Below are 25,533 nucleotides of genomic sequence, written 5' to 3' on the forward strand. Positions count from 1 at the left end.
TTAATAATTTGAATAATTGAGAAATAATTTTTAAAAAGGAGATTGTGATATGTGGACATAAAGAAGGGTTATTGTGAGAGTGGTGGTTTTATGCAAAAAAAAAATCTCATGTGGAAGTTCCAGATGACATTTTGAATTCCCTTTAGTGTATATAGCAACTATCTAGAAGTTGAATTTTCCTTTACTAATTTGTTCTCGTTTATGTTGATGACCCTAAAGTTATTGTGAAATGGAAACTTGGTTAAAGATGAGTCTTGAAATTCCTCATTTTTGTATGAGAGAACAAATTAAGTGTACAAAGAACTTTGGTCTTTTCTCTTGCTTTATTCTCTTAAAGCTTGAGTACAGGAGTTTGTCCTTATTCTTACTGCATAAAATAATTTGCAATTAGGGAATATCAAATTTAGATCATAATAATGTATTCTTTTATAAAACATGAGCTATTGTAACTTAAAAAGCTAGATGAAGTCCTTAGTATCCATGGTTTTTATTTCTTTAACCATTCCTATGTTTAATAGATGCTCTGTTAGTACTTTCATACCTATTGTTTAGGTGTCACTTAGTAATAACTCTCATCCTCTGTGATTTTTCCATGTGGCTTGAAGGGTCTTGTATTTCTTAAATCAGTCATGAAAATGTCCTTTGTATCTTGTTTAACCTTGTTGTTCCTGATTAGAAAAGTAACTGTCATCCTTCAGTTCCATGGCTTATTTTCAGAAAAGGAAATAACTTAAAATAATACCAAAGGTTTACCTTTCATTTTTTATTAAAATTATCTTCTATTTCATCTAATTTTCTATAAATATGGATGTGAGTGCCACTGTGACAGCAGGCTTAAATTATCTTAATAATGAAAGGAGATAAATGCATAGCCAGCCACTGTGAATAACTACTCATTGGCCCCAGAGACTGTAATGCTTAATTTTTCACTGTTATTATAGGAAAGCCTTCTGAACCAGGGGAGAATGCCTAGTTAAAAATTTCCAATTTAATTCAACAAGCTACTAGCCATGGTACTGGGAATACACAGACAAAAGGGGGCTCTGCCTTCAAGGAGATTATATTCTTCTATGGGGTAGTTTGTAATATTTATCCACAAATAAAATGCATGCATTCTCTTTTAAAAAGGTCATGGCTTTAACATCTTATCAAAATGTGACAGTTATTATAGTCATGTGAACAGTATTTAGGGAAATATTTGATATTTTCTTATCCTTCTTTACCCTACCCCTCAGTTTTCAGATTTTCTAAAAATGGCCTTTTTGGTAATTTGAATTTTTGTTGTATGGAGATAGTTTTGCTTACAACTTTATAGCATATATGTTCAAAAACATACATGTACATTGAAATTAACTTCTAGATTCTGACATGGGTCAACTTCTTTATTCTGTAGATGGGTATATTTTCTTGTTTTGCTATTTTCAGAAATTATAGCATCACTACCAAGGGAGCTAAATGAAGAAGACTAACCTCAAATTTTGTCTATTTAAGATGTTCCCATTTTTTACATAGTGATGTACTATATTGAATGATTTGAGGTTTTGAATCAAGAATGGAAAGAATACTTTTTATCAGTAGTGTTAGTTACTATGCTATAGGATCTAGAAATTCCCATAATGCAACATTTTCATGAACATTTATTACTAAAACATTCTTACAGGCCATTCTTTAGTTTTATAAAATACAGATTTGTGGGGAAAGAATGTCCTCATATTAGTATGTACAATCAGTATATTGTAGTGCAAATGAAAATATACTAAATTCTGTGAAGTTTGTTGTGTGGTTTACTGTAATTCTTTGGTCTTCAGATCCCTTAAATACCTTTAGTTCTACATATGGAAAATAGCTTTTTTTTGGGTACTTGTTTAAAATTTAAATCTTTGTGAAACCAAGTTATGCTTTCCCTTTTCTCCAAATATATGGCTCAGAAAAAAACAGCAGTATTTCTTTTTTGCTTTTGTTACTCTCCTCTAGAGAGAGAAAATAGGACTTTTTATACTGAGGAAACTTTTTCCTTTACTATAAGTGACTTGAATGTATTTAAGGTAACTTTTTTTTTTTTTTTTTTGGTCATACCTAGCATATTTGCAGGATTTGATAGTTGGTGGGATTCAACCGTAGGTGTCTTAACTAGAAACCTTTTAAAAATATTTTTTCTCCTTCATTACATGACTTTGTACACCTCACCCCACCCCTACTTTGTTGTTTGTTGAACAAGTTCTTCACAGTGTTTTGTTTTTAGTTTCTTTTTCCTTTTCCCTGATTTTTCATTAAGTTCATTGATGGTTGTGGCTCTTCTTGCTTACCCTTCCATTCACCTTGTCAGATGATACTGATCTGAGCTTTTAGTAATTAGTAGAGGAAAACTGCATATAGGTCAGGGAACAAAATGAACTGTTTTAAGTCTAATTCAATTATATTACAGGGAATTTCCACCAAAATACTTCTCAAATAAAAAAAACATATGGCCCTATACTACTCAACTCTGTTCATCAGCCTCTCCTTTTAAATATAAAAATAACCGCCTGATTAAAAGATTTTTTAAAAAGCCATATTAATCACAATTCTTCTATATCATAGATAGGGTTGTTTTTGGGTTTTTTTTGTTTGTTTTGTTTTTGTTTTTGTTTTTGTTTTTTAAGTAATAAGCTGGGGAGCACTAGGTGGCTTATGGGTTGAGAGTAGTCAGGCCCAGAGATTGGAGGTCTGTCCTAGGTTCAAATCTAGCCTCAGATTCTTCATAGCTGTGTGACCCTGGACAGGTCCCTTAACCCCCATTGCCTAGCCCGTACCACTCCTCTGCCTTGGAACCAATACACAGTATTGATTCTAAGACAAAAGATAAGGATTTAAAAAAAGAAGGAGCTGGAAAAATCCATTGTGATCTCCATAGTGCTCAACATCTGGACAGTATATTCTTGCTATGAGCTAAAACCAAGTTTTATCAGCTGTTTTTTCCTTTGATACCTTTTATTTCTTTTCTTTGTAAAAATTGTTTCAGTAATATTTAATGATGTATAACATTTCAGGCAATCTGGATGAACTATTGAAAGTCTCCTTTGTCATTGCCAGCCACAATATCATCCATTTATGCTGGCCTTTTCTTCTTAGTCTGGGGTGGGTAGGGTGGCATGGCTTAGCAGAGTCCATTTGCTTCCTCCTAGCAGGTTAAGGAGAAGTAGACTTTTTAGTTGTATCTACAGATAAGTAGCAAGTAGTTTTCTCTAGAGTGATATCCTTACCACACATCACATAATTCTGAAGGGTAAGGGTCAGAATTCTATTCTTAGGGTTACATTCTCTTGAATATGTGTTAAAAGATAGTATGAGAATTTCTTAGTATATTCCATGATTATAAAGCTCTTTGGGTTCCCTTAATGGATTGATCTTTATGTGGATTGAGTCTGCATTAAAGAAAATGCATGTTTTCTGAACCAATTACATCCTAAATTTGAAAGGGGGAAAAAGTTATTCCAGAAGAATGGCTTAATTAACTTAAGGGTATTTTTTACAACTTTCTTAAAGAACTGTCAGTTGTCAGTCACTTATAATCTTCTGAGTTGACAGATAATTACTTAATGAAGAAATTTCTTTAAAGCAAACCTATGAAAACAGGTAGTTTAAGTAGCATTATTCCCATTTTGTAGATATGGAAACTGAAGGCTGGCTAATAAGTACCAGAGGTAGAACTTAAATCTCTTGATTTCATATCTAACATTCTTTCTATCTCATCATTTAGTTGTGAAAGATGGTTTGATGTTGGCATTTTGTTTCTGCACGAAAATGTGCTATATTACAGCCACATGAATTATAACAGTTCTCTGAACAATATTTGCGTGTCCAGGTTCTTTTAGGTACTGTGCAAAGCAGTGATATTTGTGGTTCCTGTCCATGAGAAATTTAATCTCTTTAGTAATCAAAATAGCCATGTCTGTAGTTTGAATTATCTTCCCTCATTAGAATGTAAAATTCTTGAGCCCCTGGATTCTCTTTTTTTTTGTATTTATATCCCCAGCTCCTTTCACAGTGCCTAGCACAAAATAATCTTTTAATAAATGCTTGTTGCCTTACATAGTTACTGCTACTGCTAATATAGATAGGTAAACATATGAGATTAAGGGGACAATGAGGAAAATTCTACTATGTTTTTTTTTTTTAAGTGAAATTTAAGTGTTAAAAACTGTAATACTTGGTGATGAATAGAAGTTGACTCAAATTCCCTCTGCCTGCTCTCCACTATGTCTTTTGGAGCAAGGGAACAAGAAAAGGGCTGGCCTGTCTATTCCTTCTGGCTCTCTTTGATACTGCTTGGACAAGAGACAGGGACTCCACCAGAGCCTGCTTCTCAAGTTGTCCCAGCAACAAAAAGGATCTTCCTTTGGGAATCCTGTGCCAACTTTTGGTTTCTCCTTGTCTATGAGGAGCCTTAGGGCTTCCCATAGACCCAACATGGTGCTAGCAATCTGCTGCTTAATGGTTAGGGATCAGAGTAAGGTAAGAATCTTTTCTCCCAAGTTAACAGGAAGTTGACTCTGTTTTTGAGAATTCCTCATGGCTTTTGCAACAGTGAAGAATAAAAGGATGTGTGGAATAACTTGGCATTAGAAGAATGGAATTTTTTGACTAGCCTTGTTGTTTGTATGTGTATATCATTCTATCAATGTATGCCATTTAGCTATATGTAGGTATTTCTAGGGCAGCTAGGTGGTGCAATGGATGGGGTGACAGACTTAGAGTCAGGAAAATCCATCTTCACAAATTCATATCTGCTCAGAGACACTTATTAACTGTGTGAGCTTGGACAAATCACTTCACACTGTTTGCCTCAGAAATGATCTGGAGAAGGAAATGGTAAACAACTCCAATATTTTTGCCAAAAAACCCCAACTGGAGTCCTAAAGAATTGGACATAAATGAAAATGATTTAACAAATTTTTTTTTTCATTTAAATATGTGAGATGAAGCCCTCAACATAAAAGGAATACAATTGGGCCATAGTGATCCTTTTTGAGTTAGTATACCTGGTTTTCTAGACCTAGTTCTTTCTCTAGCTCTGTTACTCTGTCTATTGTATCTGTGCCCTTAGTTTTCCTGTTAAGTAGGCATACAAATAATTATGCCTAGAATTAAAGCAGTAGGACGTACTTAATAAATGCGGATTGATTACTCACAACAGTTGTAAAGTTTTAATTAAAGAATAGTTATTATATAGCAAGGCATAGATTGTAAATGTGTTCCAGTTTTCTGAAAATGCTGTGACATCATAGCCTTTCATAGGAGAAATTCGCTGCAAGAATTTTACTATTTTATTTGCTCTCTGTATTGGTTTTGTTTAAAATCTTATTAATTGTCTTTTTTACTATCCATGATGATCTCTTTTCTTTGCTAGGTCATAGATTCCTTTACTTATACATAAATCTGACAATTTCTTCCTTATTCCTAATTTGTTCTTGATGTCATCCTTTATTTCTAATCCATGGACCTATTTGTAGTTTATCTTGGTGTATATATAGAGTATACTTAGTTTCTACTAGATTGATTATAGTTTTTTCAGTGTTTTTTTTTATTGAATAGTAAGTCCTTACTGCAGTAGCTGGAATATTTGGACTTTACAAACACTAGGATATTGTGCTTGTTTACTTCTGTAAATTGTATACTTAATCTATTTCACTTACAAAAATAAAACAAATACACAAAATAGAAACCCAGAAAGTCAAGGAAGAAATTAACAAAATTGAAAGGAAAAAATCCCATTGACTTAATAGACCTAGCATATGTATTTTTATAGTTTTATAAAATATATAACCAAGGGGAAAACAATTTCCATTGTAAAAAATGGAAGGTGAATTATTAAATAAAGGGAAAATACTACATTTTGCCTAATTATACTGACCATTTAAATGAAATGGTTAAATGTTTACAAAAATATTAAAGTCCCGTATAATCAGAAGAGCTTAGTTGGTGAGTCATAAATGAGCTTCCAGAGGGAAACACTCCTCCCCACCAGGAACAAATGGATTTAAAAGTGAACTCTATTAAACATTTTTAAAAAAAATTAATTCCAATGTTATAAAACTTATTTGAAAAAAAGATAGAAAAGGAAGAGATCCTTTTTATGTAACAAATATGCTGTTTGATTCTTAAACCAGGGGTAATCAAAACAGAAAGAAGCCTATAAGCCTTAATAAATCTCAACAAATTTTAAATAATATATTAGCAAATAGACTACTGCAACATGTCACAAAGATTATACAATATGACCTGACTGCATTTATATTAGAAATTCAGGGTTGGCTCAATATTAGGAGACATAATAAGCTATATTAATAAAAACAAAAAATTATGATTATGTCAATAGATGCAGGAAAAAAAAACCTTTAAATAAGGTATAATATCCATTCTCTAGAAAACATAAAAATAAACGATTCTTTCCTTAAGTTAATAAGTATCTGTTTAAAATGGATTGCATGTAATATGAGGATAAACTAGAGGCCTTTCTAGTGAGGTCAAGGGTAAAGCAAGGATGTTCATGATCATTTTTATTATTTGATTATATTGCTAGAAATGCTAGCTACCATTATAAGAAAACTAACTTGAGGGAATAAGCATGGCCAAAAAAGTCAACCAAACATTCATGAAGTGCATGCTACATATCAGGCTTTCCAAGCATTTGGAGATACAAAAAGAGGCAAAAGATATATTTATTTACAAGAGGAAAGAAAATAGCAATTCTTACTATAATGGTGTTTACTTAGAGAATCCTAGAGAGTCAATTTAAGGCATTAATTGAAATAATGAACAACTTAAGTAAAGTTGAATGATAGATATATATATATATATATATATATATATGGTATTTCTGTGTGTTACCATTAAACGTGGAAGGAAGAAATAGAAAGGGAAGTTATATTATAAAACCTGTACAATATAGCAAGTATTTGGGAATCTAATTTACCTACACAGGAATTATATGAATACAGTTATAAAACATTCTTTACACAAATAAAAACAGTTCTAAGTAATTGAGGTAATATTTGTTGGGGAAATGGGTGAAGCCAATATAAATCAAAATGACAATAGAGTACCTAAGTTAATTCATTTACAGCCATACCAATCAAATTACTAAATGATTATATTTATATTGCTTTATAGAGTTAGAAACAAAAATTTCAGGTAGTAATAAAAATGTGAGTTTTAGGTTTGGCAAGCCAAGTATGTAGTAGGTCAGAAAAGAGTGAATATCCCAACTTAACAATCGGTCACTTTTTCTCACCAGTCCTAGTCAGGGACCATAGGCTCACAACTGGAACAAAATATGATACCTCTAATTGGAAAGCAAAGGGACTTTTCCTTAGCCATAGGAAGTACAAGATACTCATCAAGGAAACCAACCTGGATTCAGCATATAATCATTGGCTAGAAGGATGAGCTTCAGTCCCTTAAATTCTTGTTATTTTTATACTTGAGATACCTGCAATTCAGCTGCTTCTTTTTTAAAGAAACCTATACCTCTACCTTAGAATATTTACTAAATATTGGTTCCAGGGCAGAAGAATGGTTAGGGCTAGGCAATGGGGATTAAGTGACTTGCTCAGGATCACACACAGCTAGATAAATTTGAGGCCTTATTTGAACCCAGGACTTCCTTTCTGTAGGCGTGGCTCTTTATCCACTGAACCATGGAGTTGGCCATAGCCCATAAAATCTTGAGGGACAGTTTCATTACCTTTTAAAGCAAAACAAGTGTGAAGTAGAGCTTTAGGAAAAACTTTACTATCTTAAGTGATAGGGCTTTAGGAAATATTGTTCCTAATACAGTTGAGCATGTTTCAATTCTAGAACTTCTGGAATAGCATAGTTGTAAAAATAGGAAGGATTCCTTTAATAGTCAGCGCTTAAGACATGAGCACAGATTGTGTCATCAGATTTCTTATAGAAAAAAATTTTGGTGTGCCATTTTATAATATCTTTTCTCTTTCATTTACCTATAATTGATCATAACTTCAGGTAAAGGTAGAGTGGCTGACAAATGCTTTTCTCTTATTGAGATCTTCCAAACATCTTAAGCTAGTGTAGATATTTCTTAATAATGATCCAGAGAGTATTCACAGTGAAGGCCTTTTCCTCAGCCCTACTTCAAAATCCGACCTCAGATTCAGAGAGATAGTGAAATCTCATGGTTTGGTATTATCATTGGGTGGTAGAATCTGACCTCAATAACTATCTTTATGAGGGAGGGAGGTAAGTAGTCAAATATGTAATTGATACAAAGATATCCAAATAAATAGAAACTTACCACCAAAGTCCCTGGTCACTGTTCAAATGGTTCAACATAAGAAATGGATATAACTTTTATCAGTGGAAATAACATTCAAGAAGAGGCATTTACATTTATTTTGATGCTGTGCCCTAAAGACCTTGGGTACTTTCCACTTGACTTTCAGTTGAAAACTTCATAAAATGTTAGCTCCTTGAGAGCAAGGGGGGCCCTGTCTTTTTTTTTTTTTTGCACAGTAATTTGCATCTAGTAAACACTTAATAATTGCTTTATTCATCTATTTATACTGTGAGTTATGTGGATAGGGAGGACAAGTCTGGTATTTTTTTAATCTGGACTGAAGTCCCTAATTTAGTTAGAGATATCTTTCTAAAGAAGAGCGAGGTTTAAAAATATTTAAATCAAATTTATAAAAAGGAAAGATAAGGCAGAGGCAGTCTTTATATGAAGAATGGCATAGTTACATATTTACTTTTTATGTTAAAGTAAGTTTTATATTTAATTTTTTTCTGTATTAATGCATGTAAAATTTTACAGTAAATTGTACTTGGTGAATGGTCAGCAAAGAAGAAAAGTTGGGGAGAGGTATTAAGGTGTAGTGAAAGGGAATGATGAACATGTTGTCTAGAAACTAGGTTTGAATCCTAGACTCTATTTTAGACCTGTATCACTTGTAAGGGTCACATTCTGGACTTTTTGGTCTTAGACTCTGTTTCTTCACTTATAAAATGTGAAGGGATTAGATTAGTCAATTTCTAAGGTTACTTCAGTTTCTAAATCTGAGGTCTTTTTATACTTGAGGGGTAATCCTGGTCCTCTTTAAAATTCAAAAAGGGTAAAAAGGAATAGGTGATAAGACTATCTATAGTTCCCTAGAATGAGAATTAGAACAATTTGGCACTCCAGTTGAAAGTTTGGAAAGTAATTGTATTTTATTTGATTGGGATAGGAGATGATGGGGGAATGGGAAAATGGTGAAGAGTTGTGATATGTTCATAATAGTGGAGAAGCAAAATAACTTTGCTGTGAGAAGAGAGAAGATGTCCAGAAGAAAGAAATGCCAGTTCATTGAGACAGAGAGAAATGTGTAGATTCAGCTATTTTATAGAGGAGAAAAAGCTAGTGTTTGGCAAGAAAGCAGACCCTTGAAGTTTTGAATCCACTGAAAGTTTTCCCCCTTTCTGTCCCAGGTCACTTTTTCCTTCTCCCCCCATATACCCCATTAGAGACTTGTATAAAGGCATATCTTTGAGGATCATAGTTGTAACTTCTGCATTTTCCTACTACAGAAAATAGTAGTTCTCTAAGCTACTATGAAAACCAAACAGACCATATCTTCAATATCTTTAAATTTATTGGGAATTGCTGTTTGTCTATTTTGAACCCCCTACCTAATTAAGCTACTAATTATGCTAAAGAAAAGGATTAAATAAAAAATATGGGAGGGAGTAAATGGAAATGTTTTCCTTTGGCCTGACTAGTTGACTTGTTTATTTATTAGTCCAGATGCCTAGTCCTAAATTTTCTGCATATCTACACTTCAAATTCCTTGTATTAATTAGAATGATGCTGAATTTTTAGCTCTTTTCTTTTTTTCTTTTTTTTTTGCCCCAGGTCCAGCAAGACTATGAATCTCTGTTCCAAATGCTTTGCTGGTAAGTGCAGTCAAAGGTGTTTTGTTTTTGTTTTTGTTTTTGTTTTTTTAATTTTGTTTTTAGATGATCTAAATCATATGCTTGGTACCTCCTTTGGGTATATGCATGGGGTTTTGTTTTCTTAGTGTTTGTATGAGATCAGACTCTCTTTAATTTGGTGCTTCATTTATTTGCTTTCTATTGTTGAAACAGTCTTCGATGTGTATAAGATCCTCTTGTGTATGAGAATCAAGCTTTACTCAGGAGAGTTTACAGATGTCTGATATGACCTTGAACCGTAAAACTCTAGTTTTAATATGGCAATATTTTCAGTTCTTCAATCCTGGTTTAAATAATTAACTCCTTAATGAGGAATGATGTATTCCCTTGTAATAACTCAATATAAACAATTTTGTAACATATATAACTTTAGTGTTAAATACTATAATGAAATTTACTTCCCTTGACCCTTCCAATTGAATTTAAATGAGCAGACTTTTCACCAACTTGCTGTATGATCACGAACAAGTCATTTCTCTTCTTAGGCATCATTTCCTTCATCTTTAAAAAGAGGAATTAGATGAGATACCTTTCTAAGGTTTCTTTAAGTTCTAAAACTCTGATTGTTTGACTTCTTAGACTGTGAATCTCTATCACCAAAGAGGTCTTCATATCCATTGTTAAATAATTTCTCTCTCTGTCACTTTATTTTCACTTTCCATTAGCTGTACCTTTTTTTGCATCACCCATTAGAATATAACATTAATATTTCACTATAACCTTGGAACCTTTAGAAATTAGAAATTATTAAACAGCTACTTTGTGCCAGGCACTGTGCTAAGTCCCCAAGATGCAAAAAAAGGAAAAAAAGACAGTTTGTGCCTTCAAGGAGCTCACAATCCAAATATGAGATAAACAACAGGTGAACAAATTTATACAAATAAGATGTATACAAGATAAATGGTAACTAATTAACTGAGAGAAGACACTGGAATTAAGACACCTTGGGAAAGGTTTCCTGTAGAAGATTTTGATTGCAATTTGAAGGAAGCCAGAGATGCTAGGGAGGTGGAAATGTGGAGGGAGAGGATAGAGGGCAGCCAAAGAAAATGCCTGGAAATAAAGATGGACTGTTTTGTTTGTGAAATAGCTAGGAGGCCCATATCACTGGATCAAAGCATACATATCAGGGAGGAAGGTATAAGAAGACTGGAAGGAGGGGTAGGAAGGTTAAGAAGGACTTTGAATGTCAAACAACATTTTGTATTTGGTCTTAGAGGACATAGAGAATAAATGGCATTTATTGAGTCAGGGAATTATAGTTGGCTCTGTCCTATAGGAAAATTACTTTGGTGTCTTAATGGAGGATGAATTAGAATGGGGAGAAACTTGAGGCAGGTAGATCCACCAGCAGACTATTATAGTAGTCCAACCAGATCAGTGGCTGTATCAGAGAGAAGGGGAGAAACATTAGAGAAATGTTGTAAAGGTGAAATCTATGAGCCTTGACTATGAATTGGGTATAGGGGTTGGGGGTGAGGGAGTGAGATATAAGTGAGGGCTGGAAATGACACTTAAGTTGAGAGCCTGAGGGACTCAGAGGATGATGTGTTGTACTCAACAATAATAGAGAAGTTTGGAAGTGGGAAGAAAACCAATTTGAATTTGGACATACTGAATAAATTTGTCTCCTGGCTATCTAGTTTGAGATTTCTGAAAGGCAATAATAGGAGAGTAGAGGTTAGCAGAGAGGTTAGGGCTGGATAGGTAGATTTCAGAATCATGGATATTGAAATGCTAATTAAATCTAGGAAGTTTCGAAAAGGGAAATCACTGGAGAAGAGAGGATCTAGAACAGAGCCCTGTAGGATACCTAGATAATTTAAGGTCCTTATCTGGCTCTTCCATTGACTTTAAGAGAAGATGTAAGATTTTGCTGTAGCTATAAGCCTAGAGAAACTTGAAAAGAAACTATAGTGATTCATGTTTAAATGACCTCTGACTATTTGTGTAGGCTGACTTTTTCCCCCAGATATATAAGTAAGATAGGTTGGTATGGGATATATTGTTAGCTCTTTCAGGTCTAAGTCTTCAGTTGTCACCTTTGGCCCTCTGAGTTTGGAATCTGCTTTTCAACTTCTTCTTAGACTTGACCTTGGAAAATTCTCATATTGACACCTATTGATTTTAAAACAGATGTCTTTTGGAGGTTACCTATAGTTTTATGGAGGAGTGTATATGTGTATGTGTCTATATTGCCTTTAAAAAGATTTGTGTTTAAGAGCATTATTCTGAAAATATTTCTGTGTTAAAAATCACTAGGAAAATCTGAAGTCTGAATAAGTCAATTTAATCACTTCTTGAACTGTTATGATTTTGTTTCCTCCTATGAAGTATTGACTCAATGATGGAATACTTCTATGGAATACCACTGAGATTAGTTAATTTTCCTAAATCTAATTTTCATGTTTCTTTTCATTCTGTCAGTGTTTCATTTCTCCTTCAACTTCCTTTCACAACCCTCTTTTCCCAAATCTTTCCCTTGTTTTTACTTTCTCAAAAATCATACTTACTCAATGTTTCTTGGGATATCTCGGGACCAAGATTAATTTAAGAGGTTAGAATCACTTGAAGCCCATGTATGTAAGAATTTTTTAAACTATTGGGATTTTTTTTAATATGTGGTTTTAAAACATACACAGACAATAAAACCTTTTTTTAATTCAAATGCTTTCTGAATTGAAATTTGTAATAACTTGGATAGCGGCTGGGTTTACCATGATAAAGTGATTTCCTGTTTTGCACAGAATTATAGAGAGAATTTTAAACAGTGTGAAAAGGGAATAAATTATTTTCTAATATCTACTCTCCAGAAGTACCCATTTATAAATATAAGCAATCAATGTACTTATTGCAGATTGTACTTGTTTATTTAGTATCGTAGGTTACTTCTTGTTTCTTTTCAGTCATGTTCAATTCTTCTTATTTGAGATTTTCTTTGCAAAGATACTGGAGGGCTTTGCCATTTCCATCTCCAGCCCATTTTATTTATTTATTTATTTTTTAGTAGGCCCTTGTACTTTGGTGTATTGTCTCATAGGTGGAAGAGTGGCAAGGGTGGGCAATGGGGGTCAAGTGACTTGCCCAGGGTCACATAGTTGGGAAGTGTCTGAGGCCAGATTTGAACCTAGGACCTCCTGTCTCTAGGCCTGACTCTCACTCCACTGAGCTACCCAGCTGCCCCTCCAGCCCATTTTATAAAGGAAGAGAAAGAGGCATACAGGGATAGGTGACTTGCCCAGGGTCATATAGCTAGCTAGTGTGTGAGGAGGCTGGATTTGAACTCAGGTCTTTCTGACTCCTGGTCAAGCAACCTTTCTACTATGCCACCTACCTACCCATATGTTCTTTGCACTGTGATAATAGTCAGATTTTTAATTTTACTACCTACTCATATGTTCTTTGTCCTTTGATAATACAATCAGGTTTTTAATTTTATATTGATTTTTTTGTTTAAAACTGCATTAATTTCTGAATATATGCATTTCCTACCAAGCAATTAATATTTTTGATCAAAAATGAGGAATTCATTTTTTAAAGCAGAGATTAAAAATGAAATAAAAACATTTCAGAAAACCAACCAGCATCAACTTTCTAGCTGCATATGTGTTATTCCTTACCTATAGTCCCATATTTCTGCAGCAGAAGTAGGAAAATATATATTCTTGGTTCTTCCCTGGGGTTAGAATGTCATTTAAAAACATAAAAATCAAGTTATTTAAAATTTTTTTAATTTTAAATTTTAATAATTTGGATAATCCCACATTAATTTCAGTTACTGAAAATACTGTATGTTTTAATGACTTATGGTTGAATAGGAGCTAATAGCAGGAAAAAAAATAATAAGAAAACCCTTGGGGTGGAGTCAGGCAGAAGCAGCAAAATAAAGCTCTATTTTTGTTATGAGGAATAAACAATTTTTAGTGTAAATAAAACCCGATAACTTGACTTTATGACCATGTTTAAATCATTTAACCTCTCAAAGCCAGTGTCCTCATCTGTAAAATGAACTGCAGAAGAAAATGGCAAACCACTCAAATATTTTTGCCAAGAAAACCCCAAATGGAGTCACAAAGACTCAGATACCACTAAAAACAACTGAACAACAACAACATGGTGGTTTGAATTTCTTCTCATCTCGAAGATTTATATTTCCTAGTTTCAGTATATCAAAATATAGAATAAGCTGGAATGCCTTGACATGCATAGGTAATGATATACTTTTTAATTTTAATTTTCATTTAATAAAAATATTCCTCCCATTCCTACCCCTGGGGGGGAGGTAGGAAATAAAAAAGCAAAACTTTTGTAACATATGTTTAGTCAAGCAAAACTGAGTTCCAAATTGGATATATTTTTTAAAAAAATGTCTTAGTCTACACCATGAGTCCATCAATCTACTCTACTATCAGAAGATGGGTAGCATATTTCATCATGGAATCAACATTGTCTTTATAGTATTTTTATTGCATAATTATTGCTCTCATTATATTAATTTCATTTCATATCAATTCATATAAATTTTGACAAATTTCTCTGATATGGTCCATATTGTCATTCACAGCTCTACTAACTGTGCATTAAAATGACTTTTCCCACAGCCATTCCAGTATTATTTCCATTTTTTTATTGTCACTATTGCCAATCTGACGAATAGTAGGTAAAGCCCGAAGCCTCAGAATTTTACTAATGTGAATTTCTCTGATTTTTATTTACAGCACAGGAAAATACTCTTCACTCTGTGAATATGTTAATATAAAAGATAAAGTTCTTCCTATAATGTCTTTAAAAGTATACAGATTATTATAGAAGCTAGCAGGACTTTCCCCACAATACCTTATCTTTAAATGAAGGCAGCTCATTACTATTTACCAAACATGAGACTTTGTTATTATTGTCCATAAAACCCTTTTGTCCTAATTACTGATATACGTGTTCTTTTATTGAAGTAGAGTGCTGAAGAATTTTTAAATTAGAATACTCTTGGTATTTATTATTTGATTAGAGAACCTTTCTCTTTCATCCTCTTATGGACTTTAATTTTTTCTGCATAAAATATTACAATGTTTCCTCTATTTCTGATTTGAGTGTTAGGTACTTGCTGTTTTAGATCAAGCCTCTGTAGAAAGAACTGCCCACTGTCCAGGGAAATGGTCATTTGATGTAGCAAGTATTAAATTTTGAGTAGAATCAAACTTGGGAGCACCAGGTATCCAGAAAATGACACATTAGTTTGATCTACTGTTTAGTGATTTTAAATTATATAGTGAATTACTGTGTTCATGAAGGTAAATGAAAAAATTTTTGAAGATGTTATGTAGATCATGTCAAAAATAATGAACATTTCTAAAGGGAAACCAATCTCAATACTGATAAATAGCAAAAAAAAAAAAAAGTGCCTTTTAGTCTTAGGGAGACTGAAGAAATCAATAGCTCTTGTGTTTCCTTTAAAATAGCTCTGGTATTGCCATTTGCTTTATTCCTATTCTCTACATTCTTTCTGTTAGAAAACATCCTGTTATGTGTTTAAGCAGATGGCCTACTCTGCTGAGCTATCAAACAAGTTTGATAGAAATAACCCTTCGGAGTCTAAAATCTTGTTCCAGACCTGCTTTCTTCTTAATTCCCTTGTATTCTCAGTGTTTTAATGTGAGTCAAATTTCAAGGCCAGATTTAAGAGGTCAGTTACCCGGCAAATATAGTTAGGCACATGTTTATATTCTCATGAATATAGATCATGAGGAAGAATCTGATTAGCTAGAAAGGGGCCCAGAGTCGTCCTTTTCTAAAGTGGTATATAAAGTTGGTTGCAGATCCAGATAGATGGTACAGATAATTGTTTTTTTTTTTTCCCCCAAGTTAAACCTTTGAATCTATAGAGTTTCTAGTTACTTTAGTTCCTGTTAGAATTAATGGGTTTATTAAGGTAGCATGCTACAGTGGAACACATTTTGGAATTGGAGTCAGAAACTGAATGAAAATCCTAGATCTGCTTTGTGCGTGCTACTGGTGTAATCTTGATTTATTTCCTCATCTGTAGGGTTTTGGGCTATGTGAATCTACTATTTTAGCTACTTCCATATCAAGCTAAAGCATGCATTTTCTCCTTGCTTGAGCTGTTGTAGAGTTTGATAATGTTGAAGTTGGTGAATTGGGAGAGGAGATTTTCATTATAAATGAATTATAGATTTGAGAGATGTCTGGTCTTTGAATCAGGGACACCTGGACTTTGAACAAGTTCTGTCTTGTATAGATACTAGTTGTGTGACCTTAGATAGGACATTTAACTTTCAAGTTAAATCTAAATTTGTAATCTAAAATTACAAATTTCATATGAATATGTTAAAACAATGAACATTATGGAATATGTTTTGCAGGATAATACATATATAACCCACATCAAATTGTGACAATTTAAATCTTATAACTTCAGAAAACATAAGAAATTGTTCTTACATATAATTGGAAAATAAAATAACTGTTAAAAATAAATGTAAATCACAGATTTCAGTTGAGTCATTGCCTGAATGAATGATGAAATCAAAGGTCTGTATCATTTTCAATTATAGATTCTCAAAATTTAAACAGACCAAAGCTGATATCTAGTAACCATTCCCACAAATTATTACCTTTAATAAAACTGCTGCCAAATGATGACTTAGCCTTTGCTTGAAGGACTTCCATCAGTAAGAAGTTCAGACTCAAGTAGGTAGTTCATTCCATTTTAAAACAGCTCATTATTAGAAGGTTTTTTATTTAGAGACAAGATTTGCTCCATTCTATTTTTCTAGTTCTTATCTCTTATAATTTCCCCTCCTTTCTCTCTAATTTTATCAGCTTCCTCTTTTGATAAGATTTCAACTTCCTTCACCACATTAGTTTCTTTCTGTTGGTTGTACTCCGTCTTGTCAGTCTCTCCTAAGAAGTAATTTAACCAAATTTGAGTGCAGTGCAATTATCTCTCCTCATGTTTTGGATTCAATAGTTCTCATAATGCAGTCTGAGTTTCCATTACCTCTTTTGACAGCCTAGTCATACTGTTGACATTATTGAGTCATTAAGTTTGCAATGGACTAAAATGACTAGGCCTTTTTTTCCCCCCTAGTTAGGCCTCTTCTGCTCTGTACTTCAGTTGTTTTTTTAAACATATGTATAGAAGTACATAATCATTCTTATTTTCTTTTTTAGATTTGACTCATCGTTCTATTCTTTTATGAACCTTTTATCTAATATATTCAAACTATCACTTCTAGCTTCATATCATTAATATGTTATTTGTTCTTCCTTCAAATTCTACTTCCTAAGAAATTTCCAGGTAGGTAGATGCTGGTATTAATAATATACAATTAAAATATGATCTTTTAATATATAAAGTCCTAGTCCTGTTTTTGTGATTCTTAATAAACCCAGTTCTAGAATGATTCATTATGTTTAATTAGCCTTAATTCCTTCGGTTTTCAATAATACTTTTTCTTGGAAGAAAATTTTAAAGATACAGAGGGAACTAAAAAGGGTTTCCAGGTGAGATTGTGGTGTATGGGATCATTAAAGGCAGAGACAAATGGAATAATAGTTTTTTAAATGTAGGGGCTAAGAGTTGTGCTATCAGTGTATGGGAATGGGGAAGGGAAGATTCATTCTGGACGTATTCCCAACTCATCATGGAGCAAGAACACGGAGAACTGTTATATCTCTGTGATTGGGGGAGGGGGGGAGTATAATCTGCCCACCGTTCAGTTGCCAAAAGGCCATGAGGAAGGAACAGTTAATTATAGCACCCTGCATCGAAGCTACAGAATCCATTAAACCTGAAGGTGACTACAAAATATGTATGAAAATGTGGTAGCAACTTTGAAGAAATTTGTTTCTTTGTGTGTGTAGATATGGTTATAAGACTATATGCTTTATCCTGTGATGGCTCAGTGGCTGTTCAGATCTGAAAAGAAAGTTAGAGGGATACTTTTAAGAGCTTTATAGATTAGCTGATTTTTTTCAGAGAGGAGATATTTTTGTCTAGTATGTTTTCTATTCCTTTGGTGAAATCTATTCTTTAACATCTTTGCTATTCCATGAATATCTTGTTCGTATAACTTTAAGCTCATTAATCTTGCTATCTGCACTGTATATTGAAACACCATTTCTAATTTAGTCCCCCGTGTCTCTGCTTCACAAATGATTTTTAAAAATTTTGAACAATTACTTAATTGCAGTGATGCTTGACCATTATCAAGTCTGAAGGTGACGATGAGTTACATATTTAGATAGTTGAAACTTCAGGTTTCATTTGTTAAACTTCCTTGTTTATGGCTTGATTTCCTTATACATATATGCATAACAATTGGAAAAAAAGTTGTCTTTCCTGTTCTATTCATATTTAGCAATTTGCTTGAGTTATGGAAAAGCCTGTGCTCTGCTTTGTATATTTGCTCATTTGGAAACCTTGTATAGTTTATAGAGACACTAGTGATTTGTTCCCTAGCCTCCCTGTGGATTTTGTTCCATATTACAATCTAATTCCACGTCCGTGTCGTGCACTCCTGAGCTGTTAATTTGTACATTTCGATGCAGTTTGTTTCATCGTGTTTTTGTAATCCAAACTGAATGTAACGAGCTGTGTGCTTTGGGGACCTAGCTTTGCCTTGCCAATTAGAACAAAGTGGTTACTGAGAGAGAGTGTGTTTTAAATAAAACATGGCACCTCTGAGTGGGATTGACAGTCACTGGGGGATAAAGAGATGGTTTAACTTTTAGACTTAGAAAGAATATAGGCTACTGTCTAAGATTAGTTTTTATAAGAGGGAAAGGTGAAGATATTTGATTGCCTTTATGACATAAAATTGTATATTCTCCACATGTGACCAATCATATTTAGAAGTTTGCATTTCTAAGTTTACGTCTTTTTCTTGACCATTTTACGGCATCAACCTTAAAAATTCTTTATTTGAATATCAAGCCACTCTAGTTCCCAGCACTCAACCATTGACTTCTAGGCAAAGGGAAGGTGAGTATTGAAAGTGGCTGGTTTGATTACAGTTTTTACTAATGTCTCAAGTCAAATCCTTGCTGACCATGTCCCAACAGGAACTTTACAGTTATTAAGATCCTGCCATTAAAGAATGGTATTGTTTCTCCTTCAGGCACTGAGTATAATAAGATTTCACTGATGGTAGAATTCAGAAGATGCTACTTCGGGGGGAAAAAAATCTGTGATGTATTAATTGGGTTAGAAGCCTAGTTGAAATTTCATAAGGACAGTTAAGACATAAATGTCCAAAGGTAAATATATTCACCTGTTTTAGATTCCTAAGTTACCAGTTCAGATCATGGGGAAGACCATATTTTACCAGTTTCCTCATGCTTTCATGCATTGTTACAGCAAGTTGTCTTCCAACAATTATTTATTCTTTTGCTGGATATTTAGCGAGATCAAGCCCACTAACAGTTGTTGTCCCACAGGGTCTTCTGGGGACTTCTTTTCTTCTTCCTCTATATGATTTCACCCATAAATTCGTTTATGTGCAAATGAGCCCTTTCCCATCTCTCACATTTCCAGCTATCTATTGGAAATCTCCAGATGGCTCAACATGTCCATTCCTAAACTCAAGCTCTTTCCACTTTTTTTTTAGGATTTTTTAGGATTTCCCTTAAATCTTCCCTTTTTAACTTCTATATTATCATTGAAAGTTCCACCATCTTGCCAAATCACCTTGTATCCACATCATCAGCTTGCAATCTAGGTGTCATATTCAACTTCTTAATAACTCTTAAAATCTGTTGCCTTTGTTACCTTTTGTATTTATTACCTTTGCAACATCTCTCATATAATCCTATTTTTTTTTTTCTTACCATGTCACTGCTCTAGAGCAGGCCCTTATCACTCACCTCATGCTTGGACTATTACAATAGCCTGCTGGTGGGTGTGCCTGCCTCATTCTCTCCACTCCATTCTATCCTTCATTCAGTGATTTTCTTAAAGTACAAGTCTGACTATATCACCCCTTCCTCCCTGCCCTTCCCCCATTCAGTAAAGTCTAGTACTTCTTTATTACCTATAGGATCAAATATAAAATGCTTTGTCATGAAAACCCTTCTTAATCTGATCTCCTTCCTCTTTTTGAGTCCTCTTCAATCTTATATCACCACTACATCCTCCCCATACTCCTACACACACACACACACACACACACATATATTTTAAACCCTTATCTTCTGTCATAGAGTCAATATTAAGTATTGGTTCTATGTGTGGTGAAAAGTGAAGGGAGGAAGATAGGATGGATGGGAGAAAGGAGAGAGGAAGGTAGGGGGGGAAAATTGACCAGAGCCCCTAATGAAATGATCAGAGAGCAACTTTAGGGTTTGAATAGCTAGGTTTTATTTTAATTAGAAAGGGAAAGGTCTAGGGAAAACTAGGAGGTAGGAAGAAAGGGGAAAAGGTGCCAAGAGACAGATCAGTTTAGAGAGATCCCAGCCAGCCTCCAAGGTCAAGCTAGAGAAAAGGCACCAAAACTTTCCCTTAATTATACTTCCCCTGACACCTCCCCCCAAAGGAAGTGGGAGGTTTCAGGGGAAGTTGTAGCAGAGAGAGTCCTGGGAGACCATAGTCTTCCAGGGCTTACAATAATTTCAAATGACAGTTCCAAGGCAGAAGAGTGGTAAGGGCTAAGCAGTTTGAAGTAAGTGACTTGCTCAGAGTCATACAGCTTTGAAGTCTGAGGCCATATTTGAACCTAGGCCTCTGTTTCCAGGCCTGACTTTCTATCCACTGAGATACCTGGCTGTCCTTCATAGATTTTTTGATTCAGTAGCCCTAGCCTCCTTGCAGGTCCTCACGCAAGACACTCCATCTCCAGAATGCAGGCATTTTCCCTAGCTATCCCACCTGCCTGGAATTCTCTTCCTTCTCATCTCTGCTTTCTGGTATTCTATAATTCTGGTTTCCTATAATCCTATAGCTACAATCCTATCTTCAACAGGAAGCCTTTTTCTGTTCCCCTTTAATGCCAACATCTTCTCTCTCTTGATTTTCTGTTTAATCCAGTATATATCTTGTTTGTACATAGTTGTCTTCATGTTGTCTCCCCCATTTGACTGTGCTCAATAGGTGTAGATACTTACCCTTGTCTTTTGCCTTTCTTTTTTTTTTTTTTTTTTCATTTTTTTTCATTTTTTTTTTTTTTTCATTTTAAACCCTTAACTTCTGTGTATTGGCTTATAGATGGAAGGAGTGGTAAGGGTAGGCAATGGGGGTCAAGTGACTTGCCCAGGGTCACACAGCTGGGAAGTGTCTGAGGCCGGATTTGAACCTAGGACCTCCCGTCTCTAGGCATGGCTCTCAATCTACTGAGCTACCCAGCTGCCCTCTTTTGCCTTTCTTTTAACACAATACCAGGCACATAGTAGTACTTAATAAGTGTTTATTGTTTAACCAGGTTATAAAATATCAAGAAACATAAAGATTTATATATATATATACATATATATATAAATCTTTATGTTTCTTGATATATATATGATTTTTTTTGTAAGAGCAAAAAAAGTAGTCATAATTATTTTTGATGAATTACAGTAGTAACACACTGTTCTCATTTCCTGGATAGGAATTTTATTTTGCTCTCTTCTCTGTTTTTAGCATTCATTGATACTCTTTTCTTCTCCTTCCTTTTTCTCTTATTAATAACCAGTACCCATCAACTCTCTCCACTCTCCTTTGTAATCAATGTAATTAAGCATGAGAAATCAACATGTTGGCTTTCTCTGAAAATAGATCTCATTCACTTCCTATCTTTTACTTCTCTTTTTAGAGTGGAAAACATTGTTATCCTTTTAGGGTACAGTTAGGTGGCCTGATCTGAGTTCAAATTCTGAATCAGATATTTTATAGCTGAGTGACCCTGGGGAAATCCCTTAATAACTTGCTACCTCTGTTTTTATATCTACAAAATGTGTATAATAATAGCACCTACCTCCCAAAATTGTGAAAATTAAATAATATTTATAAAACACCTTGTGTGTACCTTAAAATGCAGTGTAAATGGTAACTATTATTATTCTGAAGTTATGATTGGTCAGAATTTTAAAGTCTTTAAGTTTTCCTTCATATTATTAACAACATTGTTTAAATTATTCTAGTTCTGCTTGCTTTATTCTTTCTCTTTTTCACACGAATTCATCAAATTTCTTTGAATCTGCCCCCTTTTATTGTTTATTCTGGCACAATAATATATATATATATATATATATTTTTTTTTTTTTTTACCCTTGTACTTCGGTGTATTGTCTCATAGGTGGAAGATTGGTAAGGGTGGGCCATGGGGGTCAAGTGACTTGCCCAGGGTCACACAGCTGGGAAGTGGCTGAGGCCGGGTTTGAACCTAGGACCTCCTGTCTCTAGGCCTGACTCTCACTCCACTGAGCTACCCAGCTGCCCCCCACAATAATATTTTATTGCATTTATATACCATAATATTTTCAGAGCCACTCCCCAGTTAATAGAAACCCTCCTTGTTTCTAGTTCTTAGCTACTACAAAACCTGCTACTGAGAAATAGTTTAGTCTTTTCATTTTTAGAATATGTGCCTGTCTTATAACAGTGGTACATAGTGTAGTTACTTTTGGGGGAATAATTTTAAATCATTTTCATGAATGGTTGGACCAATTCACAGCTCAACCACTAGTCCCTTAGCCTGTTTCTCCAGCAGCCCTTTCAACAGTGACCATTTTCCTCTTTTGCTACTTCACAAGTGTGTGGTGGGTAGCTATTTATAATCAGTTATATTTAAATGAACCATTGTTAACAACCCAATGTCAGTATTTAAACTTAAATACTCTAAATGTATTTAGAAAAATTAACTGAATTATAAGAAGGCATAGGCATTAATATATAGGCAATAATATATATATAACACTGGAGATGTTAATGGTCCACTCTCAATTTGGGGCAAATCTAACAAAAAAAAAGTAAAAGAAAAGAAACAAATTAGAATTGAATTAATTGTTGGAGAAATCAGGGCTAAAGTTTTGACATCTTCTAAATGAAACTGTTAAAGAATATATTTTCTCAGTACCACATGGAACATTTGTAAAAATTGACTATGTATTAGGGCTCAGACAACTGATAAATTAATGTAAAATGGCAGAAATAGCAAATACATCCTTTATAGACCACATCATGATAAAATATAGTAATCAGTGTAGGTGGCACAAATATAGGTAGTAAAAAAATGTAAATCCTATTCTAAGAATCTACTAAATGCATAAAATATTTAAGTGTCAGTCTTCCAAAGCACAGAAGATACTTGTATAGATTCAATTATAAAGTACTCTTTAGGGTGCAGCTGGGTGACTCAGTGGATTGAGAGCCAGGCATAGAGATGGAGGTCCTACGTTAAAATCTGGCCTCAGATACCATGTGACCCTGGGCAAGTCACTTAATCCTCATTGCCTAGCCCTTACCACTCTTCTGCCTTGGAGCCAATACACAGTATTGACTCCAAGATGGACATAAGGGTTTAAAAAAAATAAAGTACTCTTTAAAGAAGTAAGGAACAACTTTAAATATTTAGAGGAATATTCTAGTACTTGTATTGAATTGGCCCAGTATAACAAAACTTATAATACTGGTGTTAATTTGTAGTTTTAATACTACAACACAGATGCTTGTTTATACCTTGCACAGGACCTTCTGATTTCAGAGACAGATGAACAGTGCTAATATTCTAGAATTAAATAGTGATTTTAGATATTAAGATGCAGTTCTGGCAAATGTCTTCACTAACATTTAGTAAACAAATGACCAGTGATTTGGGTTTTAAGACAATAAAACCAAACCACATTTTCTTAGATAAATTCTACTGTGATGATTTCCTTGAAAAAAAAAAAAAAAGACAGTTGGACTTGGGTTTGGAAAACCCTTAGTTTATGTCCTTGATCTAACACTTCTTAAAATATATGTCTTTTTTATGTGAATCTCTGAGGCTATTTGCTTGCTTTTTTTTTTTTTTTTTTTTATGGAAACTCCTCCTCCCCACCCTCCCACCCCCCCAATTACATGTAGAAACAATTTTTTGATTCAGATTTTCTCCCTCCTCCCTCCCTGAGACGATAGTCTGATATGGTTTATATTAGTGCTTTCATGCAGTATATATTTCCATATTCCCCACGTGACTGAAGACGCATATCACATATACAGTAAACTCAGAGGCTATTTTCTAACCTCAAAATGAGAATACTTATGCTACATATCTTACATGGTGGTTGGTCAACAAAGCACTTTGTTAAATAAAACTGTATATAACTCACTGGTATTCTCAAAAGATTGTAGTAGGAAATCATTTTTTACCTTTGCAAAACCTTTATGTGCATCAGGTCAAAGTTTATTGTTGTAGAACTGAAAATCAACAATTATAAATCTGTTTTTCTTCTCTTCTTTGGCAGAGGGCTTAAGTTTTTGCCATTCTACCTCAATTTGAGATTTATTTATTTGCCTCCTTCAGAAAGGGAATTAGTGATGGAATATGCTTGGTGGCAGATGCCAAGTCTGGAGTTATTGCTAGATTGAAGAATGATACCTATTTCTGTTAGGCTGACCATCTACTCTGGGGCTTGTATTTGTTTTAGTGCTATTTTTCCACCCTCAATAAACAAACTCTTGATCAGTAGTGACAGTGTTGCCTAACCACGTGAGAAAAACTGGTAGGTTGGTCCTGGTGCAGATAACCTTTTATTTCACTCTGATATATTCTCTGTGTCTGTCAGCAAGGCCAGTGCATCACTTAGTGGCAGTTCCATTTAAGGTTTAGTGCTGAAGGATTTTGAGAAACCATTTACAAACTGTTTTGACAATGCTGTTTACTTTATTAGTTACCTGTGGAGGAGGAGTGGGAAGAGTTCTGCATTGCATTTAGAAACATTACTAATTGAATACAAAACACCTTAGAAAACTGGAAGTTTTTGCACTGAAAGATAACTGGCAACTTACCTACCAGCATCTTTTAAAGTAGGCCTATTGCCTATACCAAAAGTCTTTGAAAGAAAGGAAATACTTGATTCATATGCATTCATAAATATATTAAGAATGTGCTAATGTTGAATGGCTTCAATTTGTTCTAAGCTGCATTTCGTCCTTTAATATCCTGAATGCTTTTGGTTCATGCATAAGTGTAGCTGCATCATTGACAAATGAGAGGCCACTAGGTTGGGTACCATTAGTTTTATTTCAGATAACCATTACTGACCCTTAGATCTGTTTGTTTGGATTATTGTTGCATTCCCTACTTAACTCTACTATTGAAAACTTTACAGTATGTTTTTCCTTGTTTTAGATAGAAATAAATGCGGAATATTTAGTAGACTCAGAAAGTCTTTGGAAATCTCTTAAGACTGTATGTGTTTGGGTGGATATGCATGCTACCACCAAAGGAACCCTTTTGAAGTTATATATAAAGGTCAGATTTTATGTATTTGTTTCTTCTATTTGAGCTTCATGTGGAAGTTCTTTCAATTCTAGTTAATAAAGAGATTTAGTGTTTCTGGAATACCTGATGTTGTCAGTGCTATTTG

At 34.0% G+C, this 25,533-nt stretch overlaps 1 protein-coding gene across 1 annotated transcript in view; it reads left to right on the plus strand.

The window, feature by feature from the left end:
* The window catches only part of ZFAND3 (zinc finger AN1-type containing 3), a 333,357-nt gene that overhangs the window by 89,029 nt on the left and 218,795 nt on the right, over positions 1-25,533 (plus strand). Inside the window, exon 2 of the mRNA XM_044674376.1 lies at positions 9,893-9,933. Within this exon, the coding sequence (XP_044530311.1) occupies positions 9,893-9,933 (41 nt within the window). The remainder of the gene's footprint in view (positions 1-9,892; positions 9,934-25,533) is intronic.

Source organism: Gracilinanus agilis, chromosome 4 (assembly GCF_016433145.1).
Source record: "Gracilinanus agilis isolate LMUSP501 chromosome 4, AgileGrace, whole genome shotgun sequence".
NCBI lineage: Eukaryota > Metazoa > Chordata > Mammalia > Didelphimorphia > Didelphidae > Gracilinanus > Gracilinanus agilis.